The sequence below is a fragment of the Vanellus vanellus genome (assembly GCF_965231255.1).
Source record: "Vanellus vanellus genome assembly, chromosome: 1".
In the NCBI taxonomy this organism is placed as follows: domain Eukaryota; kingdom Metazoa; phylum Chordata; class Aves; order Charadriiformes; family Charadriidae; genus Vanellus; species Vanellus vanellus.
In genome coordinates, this window is record NC_138905.1 from 221,588,073 (window position 1) to 221,600,284 (window position 12,212).

The 12,212-nt window shown below is 46.8% G+C and overlaps 1 protein-coding gene across 2 annotated transcripts in view; it reads right to left on the reverse strand.

The window, feature by feature from the left end:
- Positions 1 to 364: 364 nt before the first annotated feature.
- Positions 365 to 12,212, reverse strand: part of POLD3 (DNA polymerase delta 3, accessory subunit) — a 30,369-nt gene continuing 18,521 nt past the window's right edge. The window contains exons 10-12 of one of the 2 annotated variants that reach the window (XM_082498222.1): positions 7,729 to 7,823; positions 6,807 to 6,888; positions 365 to 2,555 (exon numbers count right to left, since the gene is read on the reverse strand). In XM_082498222.1, the coding sequence (XP_082354348.1) occupies positions 2,350 to 2,555; positions 6,807 to 6,888; positions 7,729 to 7,823 (383 nt within the window). In that variant the 3' untranslated portion in view covers positions 365 to 2,349. Of the gene's footprint in view, positions 2,556 to 6,806; positions 6,889 to 7,728; positions 7,827 to 12,212 lie in introns of both variants that reach the window. The other variant, XM_082498221.1, reaches the window with a different exon arrangement.

Below are 12,212 nucleotides of genomic sequence, written 5' to 3' on the forward strand. Positions count from 1 at the left end.
GTCCTGCTTCTTCAGACATTAAGTCATTTTCCTGAGGAAGTCGCCTATGACGTTGATCTGGTTATAGAGGGAGTCGGGGTGGAGCAGCGAGCTCCAGCAAGACCACGGTAGAGGCAAGGTGCAAGAACACCAGGACCCCATGTTCTGTCAATGTTTGGAATAAGACTCAAGGGGTCAATTTGCTACAGATCCTGACAGTTTGAGATGTTCTCACACTCGTTTCGGGTGCTTGAAAACCCTCCGTTTAATGCTTGCACCCCTGGTGTCCATGGAAGATCTCTTTACCCACCTCACCAGTGATATTCTTCCCCACAGTCCAATGTCACAGCGACCACTGGAAACATATCATTTACGGAATAACAAGGACAAAAGAAAAAAGTCTTTATTTAATGGGTTTTGTTACTTATTACTTCTTAAAATATACCCTCCATTCTACCAAGAAGAAACAGAAACGCTACAGTGGTTCATTCTTCCCCCGTGTCCCGCTGTTGCCCACGACACTCCAACGTACCATGAGAGCACGAAACCTGTTCCAGCTTGCACAGCAGGCTCCACAGGTGGATGTCTGCGAGTACCGCACCACTTCTGCCTTCCCTCACCCGTCTTCCCATTATTTTCCCCTATACATCTCAAATTCATAAAGCCCAGAGTTTAAGTTCTTAACGCTTACGGGGAGCTACGTAGGGACAGTGCTGAGCTACAAGATGACTCCTGAAGAGCCCCAAGACCCCTGAAGAGCCCCAAGAGCAGCGATCCCACTCAGCTGGGACACAGGCACAGATCCAGAGACATTGGCTGGTTTGAAGCAGATCCTCTCACGTGTGCCGAGGGTGCAACCTGCCTTGGGTGATGCGACTTCAACTCTTTGGTCACTATTAGGTGCGCATTCAAATTTCTCGAGTCGCTGACCTGATCTCCTGGTCAAAAGGACTGTAAATGCACTCGATTGGCCCTTTTACTGCCCACAGGTCAGAACGCTTTCAGCTCGGTGCCTGAAGACGTTTCTTCCTCGGTTCACGCTCTTCAGACTTTGTCTGCCTTTCTGCCAACCACAAACACTTTGTATACCAATGTGTATGTACGTATCCATATGTACGTTGGCCTGACACCACTCAAACAACCACTGAGGACACCAGTTGCCCGTCTGGGAGCCTTCACCAGGCCATGCTTCAGAAATGCTCAGCACCCATCCCCTGGAAAAATCTGGCTTTTTACATATATCTATCAAATTTAGCAGCAAAAAAATCAGGAGGCATCCAAAACCACGACTCACTGCTGATTAACAAGACTGCAGTGCTTTATTCATCTCCAATAACTGGTTCCTCAGGACCGTTTGCTGTGACACACTTCCTTCAGCAGGCAGATGACGAGACGTCCTAGAAAACAACTCTGCTGTTGTCTGGTTTATGCCCGTAAAAAGAAAACTTCAGGCAACCCAAAACCCTACAAACCCAAAAAGCAGCCTGCAATTCTTCACAGCCAACGACAGCATGTACCTGGCTGGCGTTATCAGAAGTGCTCTCTAATCGCTCTGCCCTTTGACTCGCTATCTTTCAAGGTTAAAGACGCAGCTGCTTTCCCAATAACAGCGAAGCCTTCCCCCAATTACACTGGAGCCAATTGTGTGGGAAGCCTCAAAGATGTTTTTGCAAAGACAGTGCACCAACAGCGTCCCAGTCTATAATTAGGCATCTGAGCAATTTACAGAGGATACGTTCAAGGAAGAAAAGAGTAAGAGAATTTTATATGAGCTGCTTTGTCCAAAAAAAGATTATGAAAGGCAGAGCAAAAACTATTTACCAGTCTTAGGGGGAAAATTAAGTTCATTTCATTCAGTTAAAACTGAAGCAGATGTTTGGTATTTGTGTGTATGCCCGAAGACCTGCTACGTTAGAGCTTCTCACCAACGTGAACATTTAGATCAATCTGGAGTGTTGGGGGTATAAAAAGAGTGGGTGGGGGGGAAAGCACCACAACTTGACTCCTAATTTAGTCCATCTACCACTTGTGGAACAAACCTTCAGCACCTAACAGGTGAGAGGCTGCATAAAAAAAAAATAAATTTCATGTGAATAGATTAACAGTCTTCCGAGAGTTCCTCTAGATTCTGCTTCTAGCTGGCCATTCCCATACTGCTTCATAAAGACAACTGAAATTATTGCAGCAACAAATAAAACTTTTCTCCCATACAAAAAATCTAGTCCAGAGGGCTTACTTACACAGTAAGCAAGATATCTTACGTAACTGAAGATTGCGTGTTGTCCTCCTCCAATGCAGTGGCTTTCAGAAAAGCCACACAAAAAGAGCAATGCTCCCAAGCTGCCAAGAGGACCGGGAGAAAGACCCAGTTCATTTCTTCTGAAAAAACCCCATGATGGAGACCTGTTTGTTGGCTCTGTTGGCAGTAGCTGCCCCTTTCTTCAGGTTCTTCCTTTCTTCCTTTGGTTCTTTCTTCGCAGGCAGCGCAGGCTGTTTGTGCGCAGCCGGTGGCTTGGACTTGGCAAAGTCATCCTCACTGTCTGTACAGGATTCGCTCTCGTAAACCTTCTCGGTCACTGGTTAAAAGACAAGAGGAACAGATGATGACGGTTAAGCCTGCGTAGCAAAGAGCAGAGAGCTCCCCACTGCAGCCTTCCCACTGCATTTCTGGAAATGAGCATTTTGGGTTCAAGGAGAACATGCCAGAGACAGGAATTAAGTCTGTCGCTCAAGGTTATGCAGTAGATCCAGGTGACTGAACTGGTTTTCCATACATGGAGTCAAACTGCCTCTCCTCTTTCTTAAAGTATAATATAGCAGGTTAATCACAGATTGGTCAGGGTTGGAAGGGACCTCTGGAGCTCCCCCAGTCCCACCCCCTGCCAGAGCAGGGGCACCTACAGCAGTGCCACAGGACGGTGTCCAGGCGGGTTTGGAATGGCTCCAGAGCGGGAGACTCCCCCACCTCTCTGGGCAGCCTGTGCCAGCGCTCTGCCGCCCGCACAGGAGAGAAGTTCTTCCTCATGTTGAGAGGGAACTTCCTATGGTCAAGTTTGTGCCCGTTCCCTCTTGTCCTGTCACTGGGCACCACTGAAAAAAAGACTGTTCCCATCCCCCCGGCACCCTCCCTTGAAGTATTTATAAGCATTGATAAGATCCCCCCTAAGTCTTCTCTTCTCCAGACTAAAAAGCCCCAAGTCCCTCAGCCTTTCAATAATTACAAGGTTTCAATTGGTTTGTGCCTACTGTACTTAAACCCGAACTCTATCTTCTCATGATCACTGCAGCCACGGCTGCCCCCAACCTTAACATCCTCCACCAGTCCCTCTTTGTTTGTCAGTACTAATGACCCGGGAGCTTTTAATGCCATCCAGCTCTTTCAAAACGGCTTAGTGTCACCATACACATTCATTCACTGGCCATATGCACACCCTGAACGGCAGCAGCCCAAGGGTTCCCCGCGGGAAGGGCCCTCGAGAGGACAGTTCCCGCTCCAAATCTGTTCAAGCGTTGCCCTCTTCTAGAAACGAGGGTCAACAGTGCTTAAGACCTCCACAGCTACGACAGTTCTCTACCAGGGACTGGCCTGCAGCCATCAATTGGTCTTGCACAGGCTGACAAGCAGCTATCAAAGTGACGAATCTGAACGAGATCAGAGTATGTAGTTTAGCGTTAGACGACAGAACATCTAGTTTAAGGTGAAAAACCACCATTCTGACTTGACCCGATTTCCACAGGGGCCAAAGCCATCAGATTGCCCCGAAATCCAGACAAGACAATCCAGAGACAGACCCAGCCTTCCCTCACCAGCTCCGTGCACATCAGACAGTCAGGGAAGAGCAAAGCAAACGTAGCGCATCTCAGAGAAGGAGCACAAACCCCTGGGGGCAGCTTCTTTCTATACCGGTGGGCAAACAGGGCAAATATAAAGAAATCCCTTAAAAAAAAACCAAACCCGTAAGTGAAATCAAGGACTGTGACTGAATGGGATTGCCAGCTCGCTGCCGTCAGCGTCGGGTGATGGAAAGCTAAGGGACGTAAAACAACGCTCACGGAAATTAAACTGAAGTCAGCTCCGCTGATGAAAGCCATCGTTAGATACTAGTAAATGTTGTTATATCAGCTTTCCCAGCAGTGCTCTGGTATTCTTCTAGTAAGTCATTTTTCTTTAGCAACTGTATTCTTTCAAACAGATGTCCTAACTTCCCTTCTTCTGGGAAACTGGCTTTCACTTGTATTAATGCATCAAATTAAATAAGGTTTTCTACGTAACCAGAGACCGGGAAGAGGAATGGTGGGAAACCTGTTCTGCAGTGCTAGCGGATGCTCAAACACGGACTTTAAACCCAAGCTCACCTCCCTTCGGAGGCAACTGGCTTTTCAGTGAGCAGCTATAACAGACCACTGGCCACTTACTGAGCTTTAAAAAGTTGTTGTGTTGTCACCCCTGTCAGTAATCATTGGTAACTCCAAAAACATGCACTTAATCCCTTCTAATTGCAAGATAACACATCTTAGAGCAACCTTCTTTTACTGAGATCTCAGCCAAACTTAAAAATTCTGTATTTGCAGCAGCTACAGCACACAGATAGTTACTGATGCTCAGCTCACAGCCAGAGTCGCTAAATCATGGTAACTCAAATTATCTGAGCTCTAACTTAAGCCAGTGCTGTATGAACGAATTTACCTACAATGTATGCAGATATATTCCAACGTACAAGTCAGTATGCATGTTTTCAAGCTTTAGAAAGTGCAAGGTAGAAATGCACTAGCTTAAACCTCAATAATTCCCTTTCGCTTTAGACTCGATCGAGTCCCTGTTGATGCACGGTAACATGCCTTGTGCTTAACTCCACAGATATTTTAATTGCTCAATTTCCCTCAGGGCTAATCCCTAAATTAGTTTTGCTTTTTGACACCAATTCCTTGCTATTGCAGCTATTGTGAAAATGATCACTTAAAATCACGGAGAAATATACAGTAAAGCCTAAGCCTAACGTTAGGATTTGATGTCTCTCTAATTTACTCCTTGCTTAAAAAAAAAAGACAGCAGGGAGAGGGAGAAAAAAGCCCCTATATGTCAAAGAATAACAACAATTTACATTAGCCTGGGAGATTTGCAAGTTATTTAGCCTTTGAATGATTAGGCTTGTGCACGGAAAGGGTGGGGAAGGGAAGGCAGGAGGGAAACTGGACAATAACCAGACAGCAAGTTCTGCGCAACAGCCTGGTAAGTTTTTAGTACAGAAAGCAGCATCTCCTCCCTAGCCAGTTCCTCAGTATCCCACCTCCATCCCTCCCTCCTTCCTGGAGGATCTGTCTCCCAGAGGCACAACAGAGGCTTGCATTTCCCTTTTCGCAAAATGGTAGTGGATATCAACTGTAAAACCAAAGGTCTGGTTTTCACAAGAGACTATTAAACCCTTTGGGGGGGGGGGGGGGGGGGAGGAGAAGAAAAAGAAAGGCAATTTTCCCAGCCCTGGTGTGTTTTGAAAGGGCTGAAGAGAAAGAGAAGAGCACTCTTTGCTGGAAGCTGAACCCGGAACAGTCATTACTCCAAGCTCTGGATGCAGACCTTGTTCAACTCAACTCCCCAGCTAATGCTTTTTTGTTCCATTTTCCTTCCAAGTGTTTTAATGGTTCTATCTGGGATGGGAGAGCAAAACACCCCATAACGCACCCAGCCAAAGCAGTCAGTAACTCTGTGCAAGTCCAATTCTTTGACAAAAATCCACTACTTGAGATTTCAGTGACTAGTGCAGCCAGTTGCTGAGTGCTAGCTTTAGACTTCTTTAAAGGAGACACGCGACGTTAATAGGAAACATAAGACACAACTACACAGGCAGGTGCAAACAGACACAAGCTGACTCACGTCCAGGCAGCTCCACATCTGGGCCAAGCAAGCCCGTTATCTATCTACGCTTATGCACAACGACAAACCTGTACAATGGCAACAGATCTCCTCCTAGAACTGGCTGAGTTCCCTTGACATCCACTCAGATCAGCAAGGCTGGAGAACGTTAAGCATCCCATATAATTGAGCTGACAACAGCGCTACAAAAAACACATACCACCCTCTTAAATTTTTAAAACCTTTAAGGAAAAAAAAAAAAAAAAAAAAGAAAAAGATTCTGAACTGCTGTAGCTCTACTTCAATGTCAGGACACAGAGGAGGAAACAAGTACAGTGGTGTTACGCAGCTTTCTCCAGGTCACAGGAGGAAGCAGTGCCCAGTCAGGCTGGAATTCAAAGCCTCTGGCTCTCAGTACTTCTGTAGAGACTCTCTCCCCTCCTGAAAGCGGAGCCATCCTTATCAGAAACAGCAACCCTCTCAAGGATTTAATCCCCCAACTTACTCCTTGTTTATTTGGGATACTTACAAGTTTATATTAACATATAATCAAGCTCTGCTGCACAGCTCTCGGTTTATCCCCCAAAGAAAAAAAAAAAAAAGCACCAACCCAACAACCAACCAACTTATCCCAGCCAGAATTTATCCCAAAACCTAGACCTCTCTGCATCATCTTTAAAAGCTTGTATCTTTGGAGAGGAGAGCCAATGAAGGAGGTGCTCGTGCTGGCAGGAGGGAAGGGAGAAGAACTGAAAGAAAAATCTGTGAATAATCAAAAAAGAATAAGGATTCAGCCGCAGCTCCATGACTCCCTACCGAGGCCTTCACCAGAGGGCAGTTACCCCAATCCGGGAGCATGAGGTTGAAGTGGAATAACCAAGTGATTTTGTGAACCTCTTTCAAAGCCTGGGAGAGGCCAGCCTGTAAAAATCTTCAACACATCTTCAATAAAGTTAGTTCCACTGAGGTGTCTTACCCATGCAGCCTTCTTCTTCATCAATAAACATTTTGGATTTCAGCACACGCTTCCGTTTCCTCTTCCTCCCTCCAGCTGAAACCTGAAGGACAGTGCAGTATTGTGAGAAATCCAGAGTTAAGGCTCCATGCACGCACATGGGTCATAAAAGCAGCGGCCCCAGGAGTGAAATCTAGTCTCTCTAATGAAGCTGAGCATGATTTGATAACTAATCCTGTCCCTTCCCAGGATATCCTAGTCTCATTTTCGCTAATGCCACAATTGTCCCCATCCTACCGGGATAAATTTCAGAGAGACAAAATACAGCTCAAATGAGACAGCAAGCTTTCCCATCTGCCAGCACAGGAGGCACATGACATTTTGAAATGTGTTTAGTTATATGAGAAGGCGGCACTAGGGTTGTCCCATCATACCTCTGAAGAATGAGGGAATAACAAGGTGTGGAAGACATCAGAACTCCTGCTGTGGCAAACAGCTGCACTTTCAGTAAAACTACATGTATTTTCTCAGCTCAGAGGTTAACTTCTTGCCAATCGCAGCCCACCTCCCTCACGCAGCAGCCTCCCTGCGATACGAGGTTGAATACCAAGAGTCTCTGGTTTCATTTCTGGCCCTGCCCTGACTCCTGAGGCCAAGATTGAGAGGAAAGCGCGTTCAAATACAAGCCACAATTCATAGAACCATTAGGAGGGGGAAAAAAGAGAAGAAAACAGAAAACTGCACTATGTCAGCAGAAAAGCTAGAGTTTAAGTAATAGTCTAGAAAATGAATGAACTCGTGAACACGGTAGATTCTTTCAAGCAGGATGAGGTGATGACTTGACAAGCAAACAGGACCTCCCCCCTTAGCATCTGAAACGTGGTTGGGGAATCCCCACTGAGTTGAATAAAAACAGAAGTTAATCACCCGAATGTGCTCTTACCTCCGCAGATGCAGGCTCCAGTTCAGTTTTCAGAGCAGGTACAGGGGGTGGAGATGGAGCTTTCTCTTCCTCAGGTGCAGGAGACGGTGGGACACCTGCTAAGAAGACAAACATCTTAATAGCACGTGGGTCTAATGCCTCCTTGCAGCTACCCTTTTGCCTCATCACTTCATTTAACTCTGAGCAATTGTTTGTAACCTGTATTTAGATCAAGGTTTACAAGTTCTTGCTTGGATTTGTTTGATTCATGTCAGGACAAGTCGTCCAAAGCGGTCAGCCTCCAGCCAGCCAGCTCGCCCTGTGCTGCAGTTCCCAAAGGAAGGAGGGAGGGATAGGATGGGAGAAGTGCATTTGGGATTTTTGGTAAGCCAAATCATTTCCACCAAACGAAACTTTAAAAATAGGCACAGAAACTGGCATGTTTTAGCCATATATTTCACTTGCTCATTAAAAAAAGGGGCTGTAATTTGTTTAGAAATTGAAAGAGGCAGGGTTTAAGACGACATATTCCCAAAACACTGGATGACCTGAGTTTCTCTACCTCTCCCTCATGGGTAAAACAGTCATTGCTTAACAAGTGGTGCTGCATATCCCAAACAATCCACGCCATTAGCTTGAAACTACCTTAATCCAAGAATTAACTGCAATATACTATCACCCACCCTGAAAGATTAAGGGACACCCCAACCTTTCACTTGAAAAACAAGGAAAAAACCAAACCACCCCAAAAAGCTAAGCCCATTCTCTTATCTGCCGTCATCTGCACTCTCCTCCAGGTGCAAAGACAGAGACAGCGGAATCCTTTCAATGCCAAAACTGACTGAAATCATCAAGGCCACCTTCATAAATTTGTACAGAGCAAAACCAGCTCTGAAGCCTCTACCAGCAACGTCAAACCGGGCCTCAGCGAGACTAACAGGGCGCTTACAGACAAATGAAAAAGCCAGGGTCACCCTTCTGTGGGGCTGGCAGAGGGACAGAGCCGTGACGGTGAAGAAAAATCAGTGCAGGGCAAGAGGGGAAGGAGCAGCACCTTGCACCACGCAGCAGACACTGTGACTAATTTAAATGGCTTGAAGGAATCCTCTCCAAATCCAAGTGAGAAATGCTGCCATGCAAGTCCTCAAATGTGGGGGAGAGCTAGGAATGTGGGGGAAGAAACTCCTCATCTGACCTATTGCTTAATAATAATAACGATGCCGCCGGATGGGAGGACAGAGTGCCTGCTTGGCTTCTCCTCCCAGCTCTGCTGGCTGTAGCACTGCATTCATCCTGTCGTTGTAACACGAATTCTGGATCTGTAGCTGTCCCAACCGATTAGGTCAGTGTTAAGAGTTATGACTGTGCCAGGCATGCGGCCAACTGACCTTCATAGGTTAAGAAGGGCTCAAGTGAAACAGTGGTTGGCTGCCAAGGCTAAATAATAAATTACATTCTTCAAACAAGGACTCAGCCTCCTAACTACTTCAGTAAGCGAGGCGCAGAAATGCAAACAGAGTGGGATAACATGACTCGGTATTTCACCTTGCTCCAAAGAACTGGAGTCTGGCAGCTGTGCAAAGATAAAAACCAAACGACGGATCTGCTCTAAGGTGCTAACTGCTGGGGCAGCCGGGACCGCAGCCGAGGAGCTGCGGGGAACTCAACATTCTCAATATTTATCATAGTCTCACGGCAACTGCAGGCTGAAGCGTCCATATACTGAGCAGCACCAAACCTGCTCCACCGCCTGCCCAGGCCGGCTGCATCAATTTGAAAATACCTCTTAAGAGAGCGTAGGCTAAAGAGGGCTGAAAACCAGCCGGGTGAAAAGCTGCCACCTCTGCCATGCTCGAGCAGAGGCGGCGGGAGGTATTTCCAGCATGTCAACCCCACTATGCTTGCTTGGGGGAAATCTGGGCTTTTTTTCCACCCTCCTTCATACAAGTTCCCCCAGTTTTTGTCAGGCAGAAGGCACCTTCTCCCCACGTCAGAGTGTTTCGGACTGCCATCAAGCTGCGTCTCTATTACTTTATTATCCTTTTCTAGCCAACACAGCCCTCTGACATGTGATAACTCCTGAGTCAACCTCTCGCTGCTGCCCACAGTTTACTCAACAGCAACAGCTGCATGAAATGGATACAAGTTGGGCAATTGGATGTACCAAAGATGTAAATCCTGGCTTTGTTCGGTTTGCTCTGACCCTGCCTGGAAAAACTGTGAGAAGCTTTAGTGCTTCTGCTGCGGCTCTCCGAAACCGATAGAGTTTGTAGGTTACAGTGCCACTGAAATCACCCTCCAAAGTGGCTGTAAAACACTTGTCAACACTGCGAAACGCTGCCTGTGTTGGTATAGCTGAAGCTGCCAAGACCTCCTGTCCTCTGTGGACGCACTCAGTGTAGTTTATTCTGGCACTGGAAGCAAAACAACCTGCAGTGACTAAGGCACCCTCATACCAATATAACTTTTTAATGAAAAATCATTTAAATGGAGAGGATTGTGCCTTATGCGCTCTCTGTATTTTCAACTCGGTACAATGTGCTGACGCTCATGTAAGAAGAGCTTATTTTGGGCTAATTTCAGTACGTTAAGAGCAGACTAATAGAGAACAACGCAAAAAGACTTGCCCCGACATAAGAGCGCCCATACAGTGCTTTGCATCAGTCGTACGGACCTCATTTCAAACCCACAAAACATCGCTAAGTCTGCCTGAAAAAGGGCAGCGGTTTTACTGGCGGTTACACAGGTGGAGCCCTGTCTGAAGGCCGTTCAGTCACAGCAGTGGCGGCGGACAAGCGTCCCCTTGTATCTGCAGCTGCACCCGCGGGAGAGGTTAGCACCCCTGCCCGAGGCCGTGCCTCCTCGAGCCACGAGGAGCAGTCTGGGCGAGCACCTCCTCGTTTGCTCCCAGTGGAGGTCAGCCAGGTTAGCCCGGCGCGTTAGCGTAAGCGGCAACGAGACTGTCAGCCTTTGATATCTGCTCTGGCGGGGCAGCTTCCCACGTTGCCTTTTGCATATTCGAATAACTTACCCCTCGATCATCCGCGGGTGAGCGACGCAGGTGGCGGATGAACCATGCCCTGTCCAGCGGCGATTTCCAAATGCCGCGCAGCATATGGCGCCTTCTTCCCCGCTCCCACAGGGATGCGATGGGGAACAATGTCACTCCAGGCCCCATTTTGCTCACTGATGCTGCCCGTTAAAATTGCCCCTGCGCTCCAGAGAAACCCATTTCCAACCTTTCCAAGGATAAATGCTCTCAAAGTCCAGCTGCTGGATGTTTTTTTTTTCCTTTAAAATGATTTGTTTCATCCAACTTACATTCTTATACTTGAATACTGAATGCATTTGTATTCAGTAGGAATATTTCAAAGAATTCAAATCTATCTTCTTTCATGTGGTTGGATTTTCAAGGGCAAGCGGCAGAACCAAAGGGCTGAACGCAGACCTAATCGGGGTGGTTTAGATAGCCATTAGCTTAAAAAGGCAGAACAGAGAAGATCTCTCAATTCTAATCTTTCCCTTTTGAAAGGGGGAATAGCACTAAGCTAATCTGCGTAATATACAAATTTGTATACCCACACTGTAATTTGCATAAATTTACAATTCTAATACATAACACAAAGCCGATTCTCGACATAATGGAAAGAACAAAGTGGACCATGATGCAAGAGGAGCAACAGCAGCGACGAGAAAATTCTCCAGACAGAAAGTCAAACTTTCTGCGTACATCTCCAGTAGGTTAAATAGGAGTAAACCAAAACCCAAGCCTCTCTACAGATGAGTGGGTAGGTAGCCTTACTCGTATTGTTTTCAATAAGCTACTGAGAATGAGGTTAGTGAGATAACTGGGCCCCAAATCTGACCAGAGGACCAGACCCATGGTTTCTAATTGCAAATCCAGTTAACTCACACTTAAGAACAAAAATAAAATAAAACCAAAAACAGGCCTACTGCGTGCACTGAGGTAGAAGTATACACAGACTCCAGACCACAGCTTGGAATAAATGAGAACAGAAGGCACCACATTCAAAGGCATTAACTCTCCACCCCATGCTAACGTAAGACAGGTATTCAACAGAAGACCAGAGAGCTCTAATACTCAAAATCAAAAGTGGATACGCAGCAAGCAGAAGTTTGCAGTACTGTCTATAGAAAGCACTCCTCAAATTATGACAGTCTTATGGCACTGCTCTCGGTCTCCTGAGACCAAAAGAGCTCTTAGAGCTCTGGAAAATAGACTGCGGGGTCACCTCTCAGCTCACGGCATGCTCAGAGCACTGTCGTGAACACAGGAGGCTGCGGGTCCCCAACTCACGGCAGCACAAGGAAGACTGGACCAAAAAGCCTTCGTGCTTCAAAAAGCAGCCTCTCCGTACAGCCCTACCGCGCGTCCGAAACACGGGGCTCGTTTCTGCCCGCCCTTGCTAGCGGAGAGCAGACGAGCCGAGAGATTCCAGCCCAGCAAGGAGCGGTGCTTCAAGTGGCTAAACGGGCTGATTTCA